Here is a 22,857-nt window from a genome sequence, read left to right as displayed (position 1 = left end):
TAGGTTTTAGGCACAATTTAAATCTATCCTTCTGACCAAACCAAGCTGTGCTAAGATAGTGACAATCTTTACCCACAGTGCCCCACAAGACAATATGGCTGCACTCATCAGTAGAGAAGCTTTTCGTAGAAAATCAGTTTTTCTTTCAAATCATTAGAAGAGGGAACATGAGTGTCACTGCAAATTGTCATCAAAGTGTCATTATCTTGTGCGGTCTGCCTGGAGTTGGCAAAACAGAGTTTGTTTCTAATCTCGAGTTTCCGCCCGATCTCAGTCCAATCACGCTGTACCATGTTTGTTATGATGACTTCATCCCAAACAATCTCAACTTTGATGATATCAACGATGAAAGCGAACTTCAAGTGAGAAAATATCTGTTGCTCTTAATTGTCTCATTATTGCCCAAGATAAGCGATAAAGATATCTAGTCTGATGTATGAAAAACCTGTACAATGCTTTGCATATCTACAATTTATACACTGATAGTGATACACAGCAATACAGAGGCGTATATTAGTGGTGGACCATTTGGTAGTTGGGGTGGGGGGGGGGGGGGGGGGGGGGGGGGGCGCTTGATTCTGGAGCATTTGTTTCTCCCTGGAATCAATTTTTCAATTGTGGGAATTCTTGCATCTTTTCTCTTTTCACTTTCCCCATTTAGGATTTTTTCTGGCACGAATGCCAAAATCCCCCCCCCCCCCCGGGATATCAAACAGTTCACCCCTTTAAAACTTTTGTACAGCATGGTACAGTAGACCATGGAGGTAGCTACCTGCATGACAAGACGAAAGGGGAAATTCCTCCCAATGGGGTAATTTCTCCTGATTTGGGTCAGCAGATTCCGCTTGTCAGAATATAGTTTTGTGCAACGTAAGATATTATGAGCATTTAGAAAAATGTACCAGCATGTTCATCAAATTTGAGGGGTGGTTTGCACCATTGTTCTGATAAAGTTCACCATCGCTTTCTTTACATATTTTCAAATTTATTCAATAATAGTTATATCTTCTGTATAAAAGACCTACAGTAAATTGTTGCTTACATGAAATGTCTATTTCAGCCACATGGAAACTCTATTTGGTCTTTTTAACATCAAAGTCATGCTCCGGAATTCAATCATCAACATCTTTAAATTGTTCTATATCTTGGGCAAATTCTCCTGGACAGCTGTATCAAAATATTGATAACATTAATAGGGGGCCTGATCAGGAAATTTTCTCCCGATTGGGAGAAAGGCTTTTGTGCCATGTTGTTCTAAGCTAATGCTTTTTGAACAGTTCATTTCAGTCACAGAGATTTTTTTATGAAAAATTTAAATTAATCTGTAATTTAGAAAGACTGATGAAAAGGCTGCAATCAACAGCAAACCAACAAATTTCATCAGTGAAAACGTCACACTTGATTTACTGTACAGTATTGGCGTACCGTCGTCAATTCCAGTGTGCGGCCATACGGGATGTGTCTGATTTCTTAACATAGGCATGGCTTCGTTCTGGAGACAGTTACCACATTGTTATGTTAATGTAGATGAGGATTAAAAAAACAATAAACATGCATCATATTTGATTATGAATGCAACCAACATCTGGTTGCTAACTTGATGCAAATGATTCACGAAGCAGTTGTTGTGAATTCCAGCATGGAATTCAGGAAACTATATTTATGACAGGTGTTGCCATTGTGCTGTCACTTTTCAAACTTCACTATTCTCATCAAATTTATTCAAACAACATGAAAATTAACCTAATGTCCCGAATTCCCTGTGAACACGTTCACAATTTGCATTGATAACAATGGGTTTGGACTAAATCATGGTGGTGAAATTAAGGTTTAACAAGTGAAAGTTTTGCTTGCATTTTTACGCTCCCATATATGCATATGTATATATGCAAATGGGAGGTATTCGTATAAGGTGGCAAAATGGCGTCTGTGTGTATGTATGTAAGTATGTATGTATGTCTGTTAGTCCGTCCACATCAAAAACTCCTAAACCGTAGCACCTACTGTCTTAGTATTTGGTGTACAGGTGCACCTAGGGGTGGAGATGTGAATTTGTTCAAAAGAACATGTCAGTGCCAAAAATATGCAAATGAGGGGAAAAAGGAAGAATCCTGCAAATGGCTAAAACTCAGTAAGCATTGGTCAATTTGGTTGAAACTTGGTATGCAGATTTCTTTAGGTATTCTAAATTATGTGTGCAAAATTGGGATGAAATTTGCATGTTTGTATTTTTAGGGTATTTTTTCCGTTTTTAGTCAAAAAATCTTGTTCTCTGAAATTGCTGGTCTGATTGCTATGAAACTTAATATGCATGTTCCTCAGAATGACCTCAGTCATGCTTGTACAAATTGTATTAATATTGTCATATTTGTAAGTTTGGGCATTTTCCCCATTTTTGATAAAAAAATTTTTAATCCAAAAACTGCTGATTTGATAGCTTTGATACATGTATTTGGTATACAGGTATCTAAGATTAATCTCAATATAATGCATTGAAGGTATGTTGAAACTGGCAATTTTTTTTTTATTTTGGGGCAATTTTTGCCTTTTTTGGTCAAAAATTTTTCTCCTAAAACTTCTGATCTGGTAGCTTTGATATCTAGTGTACAGGTTCCTAGGGTTTATGTTAATTAGATATATTTAAAATTAGGACAAAATCTGCAATTTTGTATATGGGGGGGGGGGGGGCAATTTTTCTCATTTTTGGTAAAAAATTTGTTTCTCAAAATTTACCAGTCTGATTGCTTTGATATTTAGTAAACGGTCCTTAGGGTTTTTGTTAATAAGATATATTGAAATTAAGTTGAAATCCAGAATTTTGAATTTTTGGGGCAACTTTGCGAAACTTTCAGTTTTACTGGGATATCTTTCATTTTGTTTTTTAAGATTTTTTTGGTAATTTTATACCTACTGGAACTAAGAGTATATAATGTGGTGATTTAGTAAGCATTTGATATGGTAAACTGTATTTGGTGTTGAAATGCGGTAAAAAAATCCTGGCAGATTTTGAAAAAATTCCAAACAAATGCCAATAAAAAATTCAACCAGAAAAGGTTTTAAAAAAAGAAAAGGTGGAGAGTGGGAAAAAAGAATGTATGATTGATCGGATAAAAAAGATAATGTACCTTATCGATCTTCCAGACACCATCCCTTATCAAATTGTCCAACCCTGATGTATTTTTGTGCACAATTTACCATGCAGTGTATTTTAGTTTAAGATGTCAAGTTAGGTAAGGATTTGAAAGGAATAGTCAAGTTCACCAAGGTTTAACTTTATCTTTTGTGTCATCATCCTTGTGTAATTGGTTAAGTTTGTAAGTTGTTCCAGATGTGGATGTACCAGCTGTTCTGGAAGAAAACAATGTTTACTTTTTCCTGTAGGGTTTCTGAGTTGATGATTGTATACATGTTGAAATTTCTCCATGTATCTGGTGTATGGGCAAAGTGTAAACATTGGTTGCATGTTATGTATTTCAGTCTATGTCAAATATTGTAAATGAAAAATCAAGAACAGTTACTGTGTGCTTGTAAAAGATAACATATTTGTCAATACATAAACTGCTTGCAGATTGATTGTCTTAAATATTATCACAGAAGTAGAAAAGGAAAAGAAACTAATCAAATTGCTGTAACGTATTCACTCTCAGTGCCTGTATAGGCCTATACTTAACTATTTTATCATTACATTCCGCTGTTTGTTATATCTTTATCACTCTCCATGGGCCAAGGCACACTTGGGGTCAATGTCATCACTCTGTGCCAGTCTGTGTATGTCAGTCTGTCTGTATATATATGTCCATGTTTCATACAATTGTTGACTTGTTTTGATAACTATATGGGAGCGAACAGTGATGTTGTCACTATTTTTTGTAAAATGAATCGGTAAAAGCTTCATAAGATTTTATCATTATTTTAATCAATGAACATGATATAAGCATTCCAAATAAATAGATAGAAAAATAAATAATAAATAAATAAATAAATAATTAAATAGATAATGCATTGATAAATGAATAAATTAGACAAGATCCTGTAGGCATTCCAAATAAAAACATAGAAAAATAAATAAATAATAAATAAGGTAATAGGACAAGATTCTGTAGGCACTCCCGATAAATAGATAAATAAGTACATAATCCTTGGGCAATCTAAGATTTCAAAGAAATCGGTCCTGCAGTGAAATAGCCTGGCTGCCTTCTCATAACTTCACTACAGGTACTCTGCATGGAAATTCACCTAACCTGGAAAGTCTTATAGTAAAAATATTAAATAATGGATGAAATAGTTTGAAATACTATTTTGTATTATTTTTTAAACATCTGTGGTCGAGGTCAGTGTAGCTGGTTGCAAAATCCAGCAGGTGGTCTGTACGATTAACATGCAAATTGGCATTAGTGCTTCATTCTATACATTTGTCAGCATGTCAGTTCTGATAGACAAGTTCTGACACTGTATCTGCTTTCATTTACTGCTGATATGCAGCTGGCTCAGAAGGTTATATCTAATTGGTCGATTGTCACTATTCAAAGCAACTTCAGCCAACCAATGGATAACAGCTTCCGAGTGAGATGCATGAAGCCTATAAGTACATTCACAGGAATAAGAGATGTCATCTCTGATTGAACTTTGCACCATATTTCCTGTTGTGTTTGGATACAGGTGAACGGTCTGACGTGGAAGCAACTACGAGGGATTCTTGTTCAGAGTGTTGACAAGATATTGGCAAGAAATCAACAGGAGGGCGCCCATGTCACTACAGGAGTTGAGGAAACAGACTCCGCTCACAAGATTTCCTGTGAGTTTGAAAACAGACTATATGAAAAAGCAAAGAAGAAGGGTCAACGGGAAGGAAACTATGGTGATACAGAGTCAGATGGATTCACCTTTTTTGTCATTGATGATAATATGTTTTATAGAAGTATGAGATATGAATATTACCAGTTGGCCAGGAAATGTAAGTATACATGAATGGGGTACTCTGCCCCATTAAAATGCATTTTTTCCAATGAGTTACAAAACATAGACCATGAAAAAATTGTATTTAGCTTCATTGATCATCACATACTCTCTCAGTCCCTCGTTGACTATGTTGTATGAAGTGTCCTTTCCTGCCCTGATGTTGAGCTCAGTCTAGCTGAGTTTATTTGGCAAAGTTTTGCAGTGATTCGAAAGTACAAAACTGGTGAACTATGAACATGCATCAAATGCTGAATTTTACATTTGCTCGACATTGATCACCAATTTTTGGAAGAGGCAATGTTTATCATCAAGAAAGTCGCCCAGCCAACTCAAGGGAATAATATCAATTCTCTACTACTGTGAGTGTACCGAATGATTGATAGTTGCAATTAAACTTTTGTTTCACATTTTAGACGCCATTGGTTTTTGTGAGATTCACTTGCACTGCCCTCTTGATGTGGCAAGGGAGAGGAATCGAGGCAGGCTTGAACCAATTCCAGATGAGACTTTGATTGCCATGGAAACCAAGTTTGAAGTACCAGACGCAACCAAGTATCCATGGGAGACAAAGAGCATATCAATTGACACCGCCGAAGTTACAGATGGACGAACCATGTACGTATGCCACAGTACAAGGATTTTAAGTTTTATGTTGTCAAGTCCAATTGTTATTCAAATATGTGGTAAATTTGTCAAAACAATAGTGAAAGCCATTCACATTGAACTTCATTGTCTCCCTGTTTACAATTTAAGTGAATTATTTTCATGCAGTGTAAAATCAAATTTCATTCTCTCACTCACTCTCTCTCTCTCTCCCTCTCTCTCTCTCTCTCTCTCTCTCTCTCTCTCTCTCTCTCTCTCTCAGGGAGACAGTATGGAATCTTGTCAGGAAGGCTCTCAATGACCCTGTTAAACCCTTAAATGAAGAAAATGCTGAAGAAAAGGTAATAAATGATATTTTCCTTTAAGCTGGAACCCCAGATGCCGGGGTAAATCTTACGATCTGAAATGTGACTTGGTATCTACCACCATGTTACTGTGTTGATCGACAGATGGCCTTCTTTCTACATACCAGTAGCTGAAACTTTTTCAGTTGTGACAGTCTTTGGTATACATACCAGAAATTAATTCTTTGCTCTACCAACCCATGGGATAGGCATGTAAAGTTTTGTCAAGCAACATTGCAGCATGTTCCAGTAAGCAGAGCAAGATCTTAAAAGTTCTACAAAACAAAATATCCAAAAGAAGTTCAGAAGTTAGTGCATTATTAAGTTTAATTGCATTTGAAAGCTTGTCAAGTCAGTTTGTAATCTCAGTTCACAGCTTGTCATTTCATTTCTCGTTTCGAAATAAAAAAACGTTGTACAAAAAATCATTTACCGGTACTTTTGCAGAAATGGAAGATGCAGTTCCCGTCAATGTGTTCAACTTGAGATCTTTCCGTCGTAACCAAGGGGTACCCATTGCTTGAAGCAGAACATCACTAAGCATTAACCCTTTGAGCGCTGTAATTTTTCCCACAAAAAATTTACTAAAACATTTCACTGGTTTTTATGAATTTTTAAGTATTTTTTTTGATAATTTTGGACCAAACGGACATCACATTTCATTGGCTACAGTTTTTCATCAAAGTTTTGGCAAAAAATCTGAAAAAATTTGACTGGGGTACATTTTGTAAAGGCGTCGAAAATTGACTTTGGAGCTCAAAGGGTGAAGTCACACATGCGACTGTCTCTGTTGATAAACCGGAGTTCAGGTCATAAATGTAAGCACTGCTCTTCAAAGATAAATATGTTATATTTTTTTTTTCTTTCAGGAGAAATCCAAGAAAGCCATTGCAGCCAGCATTATCTACCAAGCTGATCAAGTTCTGAGGAAATGTGTGGCAGAGTCCATGAAACAGGCAAAGAGTAGGTGAACTTTTCAGTGTGGCTAGTTTTTCAAATCATGCTATTTGGAGACAGCGTCCTGCTCTCTGTTTATGTCTTCTGGATAACTTGCTCTAATGCAACTTAAGCCAAGTTAAATCTTACATTTTAGAACGGATATAATTTCTTAAATGTCAGTATAATTTGCATTTATGTAAGTTTAAGAAAAAAATTGATTCCCCCTATCTTGGTAATGGCAAATTCTTCAAATGCTTGATTTTCTATATCAATTATTCATTTATGAAAAGTGTGTGATTAAGTATTGTTGAGTGAGAATATCAAATAATAATGACTTGTTATCAACGGAGATTATTAATGTTGGCCAAACATTGCACATGATATACGGTAGTCAAATTTGACAGTGTACAAATACCTGACCCATGGTAGACCCTGTCATTCTATATGGTTTGTGGTTTGATCTGTACAACTTGCACCTGGGTACTTTGCATGTGAAAAATTAGGTAAATGGGATGAAAAGTGTAAGTTTTACAGCCAAGTTCATGAGATGTGATTTTTACAGAAATCGTAGTAAACTGCCAAAGGTTATTGTGCAATTCATGGAGATAAGAAGAAAAACATATTTTTCCGCCGGTTTGCCCTTTTCCCTATTTCAAAAGCCTGACAGCACAATCATAAAGGAGTCGAGGATTAAACTTTTATGTCAGGTAAATTTTGCCTTGCATTTAAGTCGGAAAAATGTTGAGGAGAAAGAAAAGGCAGAATAAGTGTCGTTTATATTTTGGTAGCTGCACCCAATGTTTCCAAGAAGACCCTGAAAGAATTGGGCAGCAAAGTGTCGGCGTTGAAGAATTCAATTCTGGATGATATCAGAAATCACAGGATGGCATTGGACTTTATGGAGGACCTCCCTGAGGGCAAGTCTTTGAATGCTGGGGATGGTGACACCAGGGAAGACTGGTTGCCCAGTCTGTCGCACCAGGTCACTTGTGTGTTTCAAGAAAAATACAAGGAATTCTGTCAAGGCGTGGATTGAAATTAATGCAGTGTTCTCACTTGATTGCCTGATAGAAAATATTGGAAGCATTTGATCCATCAAGTGAGTGACTGACTGTGCATGTTAAAACACTTGTCAAGATGCAGCAATACCATTAAACTGACTGTGGTGGATGCATTGGGTTAGATGTTGCCCATTTCTCATCAGAATGTGGGAAGTATCATTTCATTTGAAAACTTCATAAGTGTGCTTGTTGGTCAAGATGGAGAAATGACAATCACAAACATTAACAAGAAAGTTTTAGGGTGGATACCATAATTACTATAGTGAAACTGAATTGAATTATCACATGCAGTTAAAGGTGGGGTATTTGATACTGTGAGTATCAAAGTCGTTGCATCTATTGATGGGTTTCAACGGTGATCTCATGCATTTTCGAGTGCTATCAGAGAACTTGTATTTCCACCAAATCTATGACTGGATTCAAGTGATAATTTGTAATGAGTATCTTCTCTTTCTCAAATATTACTTATTAAATTATTGCACGTATACAGTCACCTGCAATCTAAATATGCCCATATATGGTCAAAGGGTCGTTCCTAGAGAACAGAGGTATTCAAAATGCCCATGTGAGGGTGCCGTGTTTAAAAAGTCGCCACCAACTTAAAATTTGTGATTGTTGGATTTTCTCTTTCCATGGTAACTGTGGCAAAATTGGAACAGGTGACAGTATACCTTTAAAGGTATACAGTCACCTGTAATCTAAATTTGCCCATATATGGTCAAAGGGGCATTCCTTGGTATTCAAAATGCCCATGTGAGGGTGCTGTTTTTAAAAAGTGGCCACCCACTTAAAATTTGTGATTGGTCAGATTTTCTCCTTCCATGGTAACTGTGGCAAAATTGGAACAGGTGACAGTATACCTTTAAAGGTTACACATTCAATATGCATATCACATGCAGCATTTTACAAGCTTTGTAAAACCTATTGCAGTGTCGGAAAATTGTGGCAATTTCTGACTTGTGCTGTTTCGAACATCTAAGGAGTTACAAAAATGTACACCGTGATGTTTAGACAGTCTGTAAAGCTTTTGCTGTCAAAATGTGTCAGAAGGCTGTTGAATTTGGAAATTTCCTTACACTGCAAAATTGCGGCCTATTAGTACCAAAGAATATCATGCAAGACCTATGTATGCAGGCCAGGGATATGGCAATGCTTTTCTGAAGCCTAATGAACTCAGGATGACTGGGGGGGAGGGGGGAGAAGAAAGAAGATCAAAACCAATGTTACACGTCAGTGATGGAATCAGACAAATATTGCTAGAGAAAGAATTTTCTTCACATCACTACAAGTATTAAAAGAAAACAAGTGCATGTAATGGCAATATGTACACATAAACAAACCAGCTTCAAGGATAAAGCACTGACAATAAATATGATATAGAAAGAGAAGAATTTGTGGTGTTTATGTGAATATCCATTTAAATATTATGATAACAAATGTTATTTTCTGTGTCACAAAACATAAACCGAGATATTTTCAAATCAAATTTTGGATCTTCTCAGTGATTCCTTTGCTTTTACCAAGGTATCATGGAAGACTTCAAAGACAAGCATTTGTACTTTTGGGGTCATGTCCTCAGTTGTCATATGCAAAATTGCTGGTTTCATTACTGCGTGAACAAATCTGGAGAGAGTCGCTGCCAACTTGAAGAAGTTGCTACCCAATATGAAAGCTGTTTTTAAACCAGGTATGGTTACTGTGACAACTCTCTTGATGAAAGAGAAAATTTTGTGATATTTTTTACAATTTGAACAGGCAGGAATGAGACGATGGCCGATTACGCAGAGCAATTTCGGAACAAAACCCGTAAGCGAAAGTGGCAAGTTAATGACACTGGATGATGAAGGTCATGCATATTTTATTTGCACCATTTGCTGGGTCAAAATTTGCAAAGAAATGGAAAACATACCCTTACATGGCAGCATCAACACTACACAACTCATTCTTTGAGCGATTGTCATTAATGCTGTTTTATTGCAAAATGGCGATTATACTCCAGATCTTTTGTAAAAATTTTGTAAGATCATGAGAGAGTTGACCAGATCACACTCGGCCCAGGTTCCTAGATAGAAGGTATCATATATCTCTTACACATACAATACAATGATTCATAGTTGTTTCAATTTAACCCTCACAAAATATATCTGGTGTATCCTATCTCTATCAATGTAACTCACCATATTTCATTGAAAATACATTTGGCTTCAAACTACATCATCTTGCATGTTTGGATTAAAAGTTTTGATTTAATTAATACAGCTTTTAGTATCAAATATATTTCACCCATCCTATTAACAATCCTGTATATCAGCAATCTGACTGGAATCGCAAGGCAAGATGACACTTTTTCCCCCGAAATTAATTCCACGCAGCTTTAGTTTCCAATTTCACTTGTAAATTGTTTGCTTGCCTTTATGCAAGAGGGTGGCAAGAGAGATTGACTAAACCTAAATTGTTGCAACTATAATTTGTCACCGTCATTAAAATAAACATTGATGACGATCATCGTCATTCAGACACACAGCCTTCATTCTCAATGCAAGGCCGGTTACTTGACATTGTCTTCTGTAGTCTTGAACCTGTTCTTCCGTGCGCCAAACTAAAATTATGCAAATTTTGACTGCCCCACAGCATCTTCACAGCAGACCATGTTTTTCTTTATACCTCCTGTAAGACATCAAAAGACCAAATTTTGGGTTTTTTTCCTGAAATGCAAACTGCTCAGATCACTGGGGCCAGAGCATCTACCAAAACGTAATCATGAAGGGGCAACAGCATCTACCAAAAGGTATCTTGATGGAGGCAATAGCATCTACCAAAATACAGTATTTACAACCTGAGTGGACTATCTGACATCAATAGTCAAAATGTGGGTATTCTCCTAAAAAGCGATGTGTTTTGCTGTGAGGGGCACAATCCGATCTTAGTCAACATCTATCAACGGGTATTATCGACAGGGCTACAGCATCAATTTCATAATGCATACTGGGGCAATAGTACCAAGAGGTATTATTGACAGGGAAAACCGTCTTTTTACAGAATACTGCCCCGAAATACAATGGGAAAGCAGTAAAGATGGCATGAAATGTTGATTGTGAAGAACTTTTCATTGTACTGGGATAGTAGCATGGTTATCAGTAACCTTTACCTTCTAGCAGTGTCATACAGAGCTTTCTTCCTCTCCTGAAAGGACATTTGCCTCTCATTGGTAGATCTAGAGAATGATTTTGCTGAAAATTTGGTTGCCTGGGAATGAAGTGAAGGAAAAGGATGGATGAAATATGTTTACAGTTACAGTGCAAAGATAGTTTTTTTTGTTATGAAAAACATATTCATGTACCTTCGAAACTGAATGATACAACACAAATAAAACAGAATGTTAAGATTTCAAAGACTGCAAAAGCATATACAGCAGCCTGAATGAGTTTTCTGTTCAATAAAAATTGCTTTGGAGGATTGTTTGTGATGACAGGAGGGACACGATGTTCAGTTAAACCACCATTATAGGTCTACATGACTCCAATGGCAGGTCTATTATAATATTGTAATGTTTTCTATCAATACTAATAGACGGTGTGATGTTGTTAAAGGCATGTTGCAATATCACTTGATTCAATCCAGCATAAATATATGGAAATGAAATATCAGGGAAACAACATTTGAAAAAAAACTCGTTTGCCAGTTTTATCAGATTGGATTGCCAGAAATAAGCTTACCAAGCTTGTATATCCAGTACTTACACTAGCAGATTCTGTGGATAGTTTGGATGTGTGTGGCAATGGCACGGCAGCTGTTGCTCCCTCTACTTGTCCATCTGATGACTTGTCTTCAGAAATTTTACTACTTGACGGGGGAGTAAAATCAACGGGTGTGAACTGCACTCTTTCTTCAAGTATATTGGTAATTGTAGTATCTACACACTGTGTAGTATCTGAAATTTAGATGAAGAACAATAATAGCGTAAACTCTGATTTTTAGCCACTGTAATTGTTTTGTTTGTTTTTTTTATCAATTTCCTGTGCATGCACAAACTCCAATATTCAAACTGTTGAGCTATATACATCAATTTGTTTTTCATTCCTCTGATCTTTACCTAATAGAAGATTACCAATTAATATTTTTGGAAGTTCTCTCAATCTAAATCTTTGACAAAATACTTTTTAATTTTTTTGAATTTTGGCATAAAATCTGATTGGATTATACATACATTTTCACAGAAATGCATTTAACATTTAATAAATGGACAAATGTACTTTTGACAGGATTGTGGTAATTTTGTTTAATGTAACATTATTATTATTATTCACATTATTTGGCTCACTAAGCAACACTGACAAAAAACTATACTTTACACTTATTGCATAATATAATACAATAATTTGAAAATCTTATTTGCATGAATTCCTGATAAATGAAAGAAACATTTCTTTGTTCTGTCAGCCTAACAGGACAGAGCAGGGTTCTCTCTACTGATGTTTCAACATATTTTGCTGGATAGATTAACACTGTGATAGTGTATGAAAGCACTCCCTCTACAAGTTGTAGTGGTGGATAGAAGGGTGAACTTAACGATTGCAATATGCCACATACATTGACATACATGAAGTTCAAGTCAAGGATGGGTTGTGACAACTTACAAAGATCTTTTTGGATGACCTCTGCTGGAACGTGTGGAAGAACTTCTTGAACTTGTTTTGTCATGATACTCAGCCTGTCGTTTGAACTGCCAGAACTGCTACTATGTGACGTAAATCTTGATGATGGTGCACTTCTGGCTGATTGCTGGGACTGGCTAGGAGGCTGTGTTCTCCTCACAGCTCCTGAAAGGAAACAGAAAAGGACAAAAAGGTGCTTTAAAATGTTTCAAGTGTGTATGGATGACTACTGTGAGCAACAATGCTTGATTTTTTTTTGTAGTTTAAAAGTGGCTAGGCTCAAGGCCACGAGGGAACAAGGGTCAAGGCTACCTTGTGGTTCATCATTGTTGGCTTTGACCATCCAGCATTCCCCACCATTCCCTATCTTCTTTTTATTTTCATGTTTACAGTATCTCTGTCTTCAGGGACCTTCAAATCTCCAAGTCTTTGTTAAAATGCACCATACGGGACATGCTTTGCTTTACTAGATTCAACCAACTTGACCTGATGGTGAAATATGAACTTGGCAGGAAAAGGGTTGAGACAAGGCAGAACACTACAACCAGGATGACAGGACCAATTTTCCACAGTTGCAATCGGATTTTCGTTGATCTCACCTGGTGGTATGTTTCTTCTTGGAGGAGTAAATAACACTTTCTTTGCATATTCAACTTTGTCTGCACTTGTATAGTTGGTTGTGACCATGTTCAGCTCCTTGGCCATGAGTCCCTGAACTTTCTTGGTGAACTCATCCACAGATTCTGGCTCTGCCAAAGCCATGACTGGTAAAACCCTGCAGAGGACACCAAGACAACAGTGCAGTGCAGTTATTGCAAATGAGTGCAGCTTAATCTAATTGTTTTCCTGAACCGAAATGGGAAGACTTACATTCCTCTAGTACTGCTACAAAGCTTGACAAATTGAAACACAGAAAAGACTGTTTTGTACCATTCTTTATCATGATTTAAAATGATTTATATATGATTTATATCACATGTACATGTCCACATTGTATCTGCTGAAACAACTCAACTCCACTCTCTTTAAATGAAACAATCTGAGTCATCCAGTCATTAATGTGCGTGGTTGACATATAACACAACCACATTTTCTGAAACGATCTGGTTCAGCAATACAGTCAAATGATTTCTATTAAAATTGCAAGGACTAGAGAGGGCGCTGTTGATTTGAGTCGAGGTTGGCTACAAATGCATTGCCTTCTCAAAGGTCTGTGAGACAAGTCTTCCATTTCCTTGTGTAATCAAACGCAGTAATGGAGGAACTTATCACAAGGGCAGTGCCTGTTACTGTTTTTACATATTTTTCCTGTCTTCTCCAGCATTTTGTCTGGACATCATGTTGCCCTTCTGTTGATCACTGGCAACTTGAAAATGCTTTTGGCAATATTTAAACAAACTAGACTTTCTACAAGCCAGAATATCTTAAGGAAACATGCCACCCAAACGATCAGCACTTAGGTAAACTTTCATCTACTACCTTTTGATCAGCTGCTGTGCAATATCCTGATTGTTTCTGAACAAGTAAGATCAAAATTGTCTTTTCTGTAATGAGTCAAAATTGTCTTTTCTGTAATGAGTCTTTAAAGCCCGGGGCGAAATGGACCGGGATCCGGATTAATGCCAAGTTTGGGTGGGCGTTTTGGGGCATGGCTCTGCATAATGAGTCTGTTGGTAACGGTTGCTATCGTTTGCATTATCCGCGTAATCTGCTTGCTCTCAAATCACGCCCGAACTATAGGTACAGCCTTCGCAATACGCAAAAGAAAAAAGAAAGAAGGAAAAAATATCAATTTCATCAAACAGGAGCTCGCTGAGTTGATCTACTGAAGTTTTTGCTGCATTTCGGGGTCATGTCATCGTTCGAGAATAATTCGGCTACTGACCGCCATATCTACATACGGAATTTGCGCCGTACGAAGTGGAAATAATCATCAAGAACGTAATAAACATAGACATTAAAAATAATCCGAAGCTGGCAATTTCGTATGTTGAAATCACAAATTATCGATTCTGGACATTGACTGAGAAACACGGACAGGAAAATGGTAGGAAATAGGTGAACGACGCGAGGTCATGACCGATCGCTAAAAAGAAAGTAAGTTCACTACAACACGGAAGGATCGAGATTTCCTGAATCTCGCGTCCCACGATATCTGTATGCGATCACAGTAGGCTACTCGGTTGCTTTGAGGGTGACCCCGGACAACTCGTCACGAGTTATTTTCGGAGCAATGGGATGAACCACGGACTGGATTCGTAGATATCTTTGTTATTGAAGAAATTAAAGTCCAACTTTTGTCGAAATCTTACGATGTAGTGCCAACTCAATGCTTAAAAAAGTGGCTTTCTTTGACTGACTGTAATTAAAGGCGGAGCCTCCCTTTAAAAGGGCGCCAACCCATGGCGGCGTTCATTGTGTAAGTGGACACCAAGCAGGTAACATGAGGGCACACGATACAGAAAATGCCACTTTTTAGTTTTTCCCGACCGCAAAAACGCTGACAGACTGCCAAGCAGTCAGCACGAGCTGTTGCCGATCGAACTCAGTGGTTATATTCAAATTCTAAACGTGACTGGAAGACATTTTTTAAGGAAATTCGCCTGTGGTGCTGGGGAATAAATGACTGTTGGCAATTTGAACCGGACCGTCAATCAAACGATTATATAAGCTCTGTTTGCCGATTAGCAAAAGGTGACAAAAGATTGAAATCAGTTTGTGTAATTAATGTTATAGAAATCAAACATCGTACTGGCCATGTGTTTGACAGGGAGGAGAATCCACTAATGCGAGAACCAGGGATTGAAAAGTGCGGCTTTAAATTGATCATGAGGCTACCACTATGCTTTGATGTTTAGTTGTTTTCGATGTTATTGTCAATGCAAACTATGGACTCTGCCTATAGTTTTGTAAAATAGTGTACGCACTTTTCGCAAGAATACATCGTACCGATACTGACTCATCTCTTGCTAAGTCACATCCGAAAAGGGTTCACCTTCGCGATGTCATTGCATCATAAACGCTTGTTAGTAAAATAGTTTATGACAACCACGAAGTTTTCATCTTGTGTGCACGCCAATATACATGTAACTCTAAGCGTAACACATGGTTTGTTTACATCGTAGTTGTTCTCGTATGCACAGTAAATGTTTGACCAGAATGATTGACAATTGTTTGAATCACGGAACGACTGTTCCTTAGGGGCCATTTCCTTTGTTACGAAAGCGATTTTTCCCCTAATCGTCGTAATTTTAAAATGCTTTGTGAAGCTTTGCGGATACCTGTATGGCCTACGTGTTCATGAAACACTCTATGTTTATGGTATGCCAATAATGTTTGTTTGAGAATCGCTTCGGCTGATTTTCACGGAGCGGTCTACCTTGCTGTTGCCAGTTGTCACTCAAGCGCCATTATGAATTTTCGATGAGTTAGGGGTCTTTTATACCCCGCACCGGGGTTTAAGTATAACCAACACCCAACAATACCACTCCTGGTAGATTTGAACCAACATGGTCAGTCTCTTGCATGGTATATGTACCTACCAAGTTGTCATAAGCTGTTGACAGAAGCTGGTCAACAAATTTCAAAACAAACAAATTGTGTATAACATACTGACCACAGTTCCTGGTAGCAAACATACAGAAATTTTTGAAGGATATTTCATACACTGAGATACAAGACACTGAATATTTTGGCAAATATTGTTTGTGGGATTACCATAGCAACCATTAATGATCATTAGCTTCAAAGTTTTGTTACCCACTGACTTATCAAAGCTTGGTGATTGGCAAAAAGATGAAGCCAATAAATGCTACATTACAGATCAGAAGCAGTCACATTCCAGAATAATACATCATGAATATAACTTTTCCAAAGTGAGGAGCTGTGCACAAACCTACCTACCTGAGATGGAATACAGAAAATGGAGAGAAAAAAAACCAGAATACATCTTGCCACCATCGACTGCCAAGAGTTGATGTATTAATGCCAATGAGAGGCCTTTTCACTGTTATAACTATGGGTTGCACGGGTTGATCTAAAGAGAATGGCCATGTGCTGTTTGTTAAAGATACAACAACAGATGGTGAATATCATGAAGGTGCAGACAAAAGAGAACAATTATATACGGCCAGAAAGAGTAAATTCTTTGTTTTGTGTGTATGTTGCTGGAGTTTTTCTAGGAAAAAACTTTTCTTGCATAATATTCCATTCTTGACGACATTCTATTGCATAACCAATCCAGGACTTACACTGCAACAAAATACTTGTTTACAGCAGCCATATTAACCCTTTGGGTGCCAAAGTCAATTTTTGTCCCCTTTATAAATATACCCAAGTCACTTTTTTTCAGATTTTTACCAAAATTTTGATAAAAAAACTGTAGCTAATGAAACGTGATGTCCATTTGGTCCAAAATTATCAAAAAATTACAGAAAAATTCAAATAAATTGGTAAAATGTTACACTAAAATTTTGGTGGGAAAAATTACAGCGCTCAAAGGATTAAAACCATTGAACCATGTGGTGAAGTAAGATTGTCTCCTCTTGGAGCATATGGTTACAGGAATGAGTATGCTGTTATGAGAAAACTGTCAAATAATGGCATATTGATTTTTGTGATACATTTCTTGTTCTCTTTAACCATAACTCAGCCACCTTTCAAAATTTTTAGTGGACGCTAAACAAAGAATTTACTTATGTGGCCTAATGGAAAAAAGTGGATTTTCTATATGTTCGTGAACGAACCTTCATTAATTTTTCAACATTTCTGAATTTTCCCAACTCATTTTTATTTAAATTTGTCCATAATGATGTTATTTCATCCATATGTGGACTCTGAGTAAAATGTCCTCGAGTTAAGATGGTAAAAAGCTGCTTCATTGCTCTGAAAGTGAGCTCTTTGAGGGCTTAACAGGTAGCGCAGCAAAAAAAAATATTCAAAGAAACACTCAACGGGTGAATATCACTTTGAATACAATGAAACATTTCATTTTGTAATGTCACATGAAGAAGAACTCGATAACAATAATTTTCCTTTATTGTCATTATTTTTGCTTCAGGCTTTTCTCTTTTGACCGCATAGGAAATTATTTCCTTGATAACATCTAGTGCTAAAGGGGGGGTGGCCACATGACATATGGAGCGTCACAAAATTCATATCTTTGAAAGGGTCTGATGTGATTTGTCATTGATAGAAAGTTGGGTGAACACTGGTTTATGCCAGTTGCGGTTTGAAAGTATAAACAGCAGTTCATTTTTACTTCAGCAAGAAGAGCCTACAAGCCTAGAGCATAGAGTATAACTGCAAGTACACGGTTTCGATATTCACCTGAATTTGAGCAAAGCTTTCTTTCCATTGGTAGTGGCACCTTCTGGATGGGTCAGCAGAGGAACTGAATTCTCTTCGCAGTGTTCCTTGGCCTTCTGTATGAGCACTTCCCTTCCACGCTTTGCACCCATGTCTCGGTACCCAAGCGCCCACATCAGCGCCCACGGTAGATCCCACACACTGGGCTGAACAGTGAAAAAATCAAAGTGAGACTTATAAGTGGACACAATGAGCCATAAGGAATGCATTTTAGATACAGTGTGGAAACAAAAAATAACCAAACTACAGCAATACACAATAAATGGTATAGTATACATTGGCCTTTGTCGCACCAGTGACGTTCCAAAAGGATGCAAAACAAGTAGAAATATTGTCAATTGAAAAATGTATCTAAATTGCAAGAAAATGAATTTCATATAAATAAATTAGACAAACATGACAATGATTTGGTTCACTCAATGTATGTTGAAAGACCATATTAAATGTAAATATTACTCACACATCAAAAACAAATCAAAGCAATTTCTCAGTTAAATCAGACCCTATAAATGTCTACCGCGTTATGTTTACGTCCGTTTACCAAGTCAGAATTGGGTGATGGAACTGGTATGACCATATTTCATGTAATCAATATAATTTTGACATGATTCGAGAGCTGAACAAGATGTAGTGTTTTACACAGAGATCAAAATTACAGCTAATGGAGCTGTAATATCCAGTACAGAAAGGAAGTCAAAGATAATTCATCTGCGACGCACAAAATTAGATGTCCCCAGTGTGACTGCAAGTGTCTGATTAGTGATAAGTGTTGAGTTTGGTTCTTGGGTGAAGAGTCTTCAAAGAATTGCCTTAGACAAAAAATAAACCCATTTAACTCTCTTTCAATCATTATCCCCTTCGAAATTATCTTTCATTATATCTTTGGGAGATCATTTAGGAATCAAATGCAACATTTTTAGGAATAAAATGCTGCATCACGACTTCAGGGTCCCTGGGGCAATAAAGCCATGAACACAATGACAAGTACTTACCATAATGGATGGAAAGACCAGGTCAACTGCAAGATGATCCAGTGGTGAGATGTGATTGGTGACTAAGACGGGGGCATCTCGTTCGCGGTTTTTGACACCTTCTGTTGTTATCACGAGGCCAAGCACTCCACACATTACCCTCAAGACAAAACTGAGGACAAAATAAAACAGTCATGACAGGTCACATAAATGGCTGCTGTTTGACATTAACATCAAAATTGTCTTCCTTGGACAGTTATTACAATATCAAAGATTGATTTTCTCTGCTGAAAAGAAACGGATTAAAATACTGCAGGGTAGTCATGCTATTAGATAAAATGGTCGTATAAAAAAACATTGTGATAAACAAATTAGTAATTGTACTACACTACAGGTTAGACTTTCTCAGGTAAAAAAGAATGGCTTCTGTTCTGTGTGTGTATTTACAGAAGTATTCAGAAAGATAGGATTTAACTTTTGATAAAGGATGATTTAATGTTTTGTTTTGGTGCATCTTGCAGAGTGTTTCCCAAAGCATCTCAAGAGGATATCGAGGGCGCTGTTCAAGCGTTCAAAACTTTGTAAGGATGCATGCTATACTGACATTTCTAGGCAAAATTAATGTACTTCCATTGTCCCTCACAATTATTAGGAATGACCAATTTGTACACAAAATCACAAAAGTGTGTGTTTATCTTGTAAAACAAACTTGTAGTTTTTTTACGAACAATGAAACAAATTTTCTGCAAATATGCACACTAAAACACAGCACTTGAAAACAGCAATGACAACCCAAGGTACACGATAAAAGCACCTTGGTGCTGAATTATGATTCCCCAAGTCATAGAAGTCCACTGAACCATTTATCATTGTATTAAAACTGACAGCTTTCACTACATACAGTAGTAGTAGCAAGAATATTTCTGTATTGGCTTTGTAGCAAAGGTGCCATAACAGGCATTTGTGTGTTTCAGTGAGAAAATTCTAAGCCAACTTTAGAGGGCAACTGATCCTACTTAGTGTTTAAAAGATCATCACGTCCTCACCTCCTGATCATTAAAAACTTGGGAAGAATGCAGGAAATGAGGAACACTTGTAAACCGATAAAAATACGAAGTAATGCCAGAACCAAGCCGAGGGGAAAGTAGAAAAATATCACCACCAGGCTTCCACCACCTTGAAACCTGAAAGAAAAATAAAGGAATTCGTGTCTGTTATAGACAGCTAGCCTATAAATTTGAAAGTTTTTACTATCATGCACCATTGTTAGAGATGTGTACAGTGTGTGCTGTAACTTTTTCATATTTCTGAAATAATGGGCTTTTATGAATTTTTTATGTTTCCTTCAAAATACTGTAAGTGGAAGGTATATTCACTGTACTCTCAGTAAATGGACAGATTTCCCGCATTGAAATGGGATACCACAAAGAGACAATGTGGGTTCATTTTTTCCTGTAATAGTTTGAAGGCAAGTGAAACAGCTGTAAAGTATATTAGATTATAAATCCACCAAAAATTCTGAAACATACTCGCTTGGATAGTCAAATAACACCACTCAAAACTGCACATCAAAGTATACCTTGAATTGTCAAATAACTGAGCTATCTCTGGACTACCCATGGTTCTTTCCGTAATTCACATTACACGATAATGCAAATGTCAGCAACCTGAAAAAAACAACAACACAAATATCTCAATGTTGAACTTATCAGCAAAGGTATTGACACAGGTGACAACTTTGTGAGCAATGGGAGAAACATAGTTTGATAACACTTTGGTTGCTTTTTATCAGGGTTTTGAGATATTCTGAGATTTTAATGGCTACACAGTACTCCAAGGCATAAGCCTTACTATTTGTATAACAACTATCATATAAATGCGTTACCTTCTTAATGGAGAACATAAAAATACACATAAAGGGAACTGCTTCACATGATTCACAGCTAGTAAAATGTATATGGTGGAATTAAGCTCTCCCTAATTCTTTTACAATCGTTTGCAATTACGTGCATCTTCTTATATATATATATATATATATATATATATATATTATATATATATATATAATATATATATATATATATATATATATATATATATATATATATGATGATGATTGCTTAGCCCATGAAATAGCCTGTAGATTGACAACTACAAGTTCCTAGATTCTCAGTATATATAAACCTCACAAAGGATAACCGATACAATGACAATATATATATATATATATATATATATATATATATATATATATATATATATATATATATATATATATATATATATATATATATATATATATATATATATATATAGAAGAAGAAACATGGGTTGACACACACTATCACACCTGGTTGTTAGGTTCCAAACGTATTTATTATACCTCAAACACAACGTTTCGCTCTAAATTTAGAGCGAAACGTTGTGTTTGAGGTATAATAAATAAGTTTGGAACCTAACAAGTCATTGTATCGGTTATCCTTTGTGAGGTTTATAATTACTGCATTTAGTGTCCCTAGTCTCTTTCTCTACATTTTGACCCTTTTGTTGGGTTGGGGAAATGGGGAAAATTTCCTTGACTGTCTGGCTCTGTGGGTTGGGGATATTTGGCACATTTCAGAAGGCCAGCTTCCAAATCCCCTACTTAAAGCAGCTGTAGGAGTCGTCAGGGTTTACATTGACTACCGCATATTAAACACTGATCCAACTTTTGGCATCAACCTGACGTAAATATATAAACCCTGAATTGGAAGATTCAGACTCCACATTGTAACTGTGTCAGCATTGACTTTTATTGTGATACTGTAAAAGCCTACAGTGATGTACGTGTGGAAGTTCACTTCAGTACAGTAGAGTAAGTCTTTATGAAATTAGTTTAACAATATATTTACAACCATGATGTAGTCGTATTTCAACAAATGAAGCAGGAGGTTATTTGACTGCTCTTAAAAGTTGAAGGTCATTGATCAAATGTAATTCTAGGCTTCTGATCACTGAACCATAATCTACAGATAATCTGTGCAGTGCGCAGAAATTGGAGCCTACAACAATTATAAAGTTCAAATGTCATTTGCAGTTATGTAAAAACAATGGGCATCTGTTATCACTGTGACACTTGTGCAGGCAATTCAATTGAAATAGTGTGCTTTCTTGCGTAAGTTGGAATAGTGAAGGGATAAAGTTGGAAAATGATTAGATATATGCCAACGCCCACGGAGGGATTGGTGTACATCGTGTAAGGAAGGCTTGTACTGCTGGTATTACTTTATGTGTTTGTAATCATTTAGACTGTCAAAGATATTCACTTCAGAAGTTCAGTGTTCACATTGCCGCACGGACCATGCACTGACTCACTTGCGTGTCGAGAAAGTGTACGCAAGCAAAGCAGAACATACATCTAATATACATGTACATCTAAAAATCTCGATCTATTTTCAGGACGCTTTGTATAATTTTCTAAATGAATGTTGCGTATCCATGACCAGATGTTATGTTGTGGGGTCTTATGATTTATGCACTGTGCACATGATTTTGTGAAACTCGATAATCATAACGATAATTGACTATGTAGCCAAAGGTTCAGGAGCTGCATTATAATGATAAGGTGGAAATTAAAGATTGCTTTAGGGGCTACCGATATTCGGTTAATTTCTAAACAAACCGTTGAGGAGCAAGTGAAATCACTTTCCACGCTTTGAATGAGTAACCTGGATTTATCATACTATACCTTTCTCTGGATTTGTCATACCGTATCAAAATGGCCTCAGAATTGTTACTATAAAGCTAAATGGTCTTTTTATTGCATTCTGGGAAAAGAGCCCATGACCAACTAGGTGTATAAAAAGAATCATTATGACTCTTACACTAAAAATCACTGTAAAAGTATAGCCATTTCATTCCTGTTTGATATTTTTAGGATGCAGTTGATGAAGTGAACCAATTTGTGGCTTTCAGGTGC

General features: G+C 36.7%; 2 protein-coding genes across 4 annotated transcripts; one reads left to right on the top strand and one right to left on the bottom strand.

Moving 5' to 3' along the window:
* Positions 1 to 76: 76 nt before the first annotated feature.
* On the top strand, positions 77 to 13,111 carry LOC139120301 (L-seryl-tRNA(Sec) kinase-like). 2 transcript variants are annotated; one of them, XM_070684628.1, is made up of 6 exons: positions 77 to 362; positions 4,660 to 4,954; positions 5,373 to 5,574; positions 5,825 to 5,903; positions 6,776 to 6,869; positions 7,634 to 10,712. In XM_070684628.1, the coding sequence occupies exons 1-6, from the start codon at positions 168 to 170 to the stop codon at positions 7,879 to 7,881; spliced, it is 1,113 nt and encodes a 370-aa protein (XP_070540729.1). In that variant the 5' UTR covers positions 77 to 167; the 3' UTR covers positions 7,882 to 10,712. The 2 variants fall into 2 exon arrangements, with proteins under 2 accessions (XP_070540729.1, XP_070540730.1); XM_070684629.1 differs by lacking the exon at positions 7,634 to 10,712 and adding an exon at positions 12,954 to 13,111 and having other exon boundaries at positions 81 to 362.
* Positions 9,849 to 22,684, bottom strand: LOC139120299 (lipid droplet-regulating VLDL assembly factor AUP1-like). Of its 2 annotated transcripts, none has more exons than XM_070684627.1 (11): positions 22,627 to 22,684; positions 20,479 to 20,566; positions 19,946 to 20,083; positions 18,921 to 19,071; positions 17,890 to 18,074; positions 16,465 to 16,617; positions 13,161 to 13,336; positions 12,544 to 12,726; positions 11,647 to 11,837; positions 11,055 to 11,152; positions 9,849 to 10,573 (listed from the first exon to the last, which is right to left on the bottom strand). In XM_070684627.1, the coding sequence occupies exons 2-11, from the start codon at positions 20,517 to 20,519 to the stop codon at positions 10,543 to 10,545; spliced, it is 1,347 nt and encodes a 448-aa protein (XP_070540728.1). In that variant the 5' UTR covers positions 20,520 to 20,566; positions 22,627 to 22,684; the 3' UTR covers positions 9,849 to 10,542. The 2 variants fall into 2 exon arrangements, with proteins under 2 accessions (XP_070540728.1, XP_070540727.1); XM_070684626.1 differs by having other exon boundaries at positions 11,623 to 11,837; positions 22,627 to 22,683.
* Between the last annotated feature and the right edge of the window lie 173 nt (positions 22,685 to 22,857).

Source organism: Ptychodera flava, chromosome 20 (genome assembly GCF_041260155.1).
Source record: "Ptychodera flava strain L36383 chromosome 20, AS_Pfla_20210202, whole genome shotgun sequence".
Lineage (NCBI taxonomy): Eukaryota > Metazoa > Hemichordata > Enteropneusta > Ptychoderidae > Ptychodera > Ptychodera flava.
This window is presented reverse-complemented; position numbering and strand designations above follow the sequence as displayed.

What these genes read in the sequence shown, in the direction of transcription:
- LOC139120301 (XM_070684628.1), top strand. Translation starts at nt 168, where the DNA reads ATGAGTGTCACTGCAAATTGTCATCAAAGTGTCATTATCTTGTGCGGT. An exon ending in ACGATGAAAGCGAACTTCAA is followed by an intron (nt 363 to 4,659) that starts GTGAGAAAATAT and finishes GTTTGGATACAG; the next exon opens with GTGAACGGTCTGACGTGGAA. An exon ending in AAGAAAATGCTGAAGAAAAG is followed by an intron (nt 5,904 to 6,775) that starts GTAATAAATGAT and finishes TTTTTCTTTCAG; the next exon opens with GAGAAATCCAAGAAAGCCAT.
- LOC139120299 (XM_070684626.1), bottom strand. Translation starts at nt 20,519, where the DNA reads ATGGGTAGTCCAGAGATAGCTCAGTTATTTGACAATTCAAG. An exon ending in CAGTTATTTGACAATTCAAG is followed by an intron (nt 20,084 to 20,478) that starts GTATACTTTGAT and finishes TTTTTCTTTCAG; the next exon opens with GTTTCAAGGTGGTGGAAGCC. An exon ending in CTGTATGACACTGCTAGAAG is followed by an intron (nt 10,574 to 11,054) that starts GTAAAGGTTACT and finishes GATGTCTTACAG; the next exon opens with GAGGTATAAAGAAAAACATG.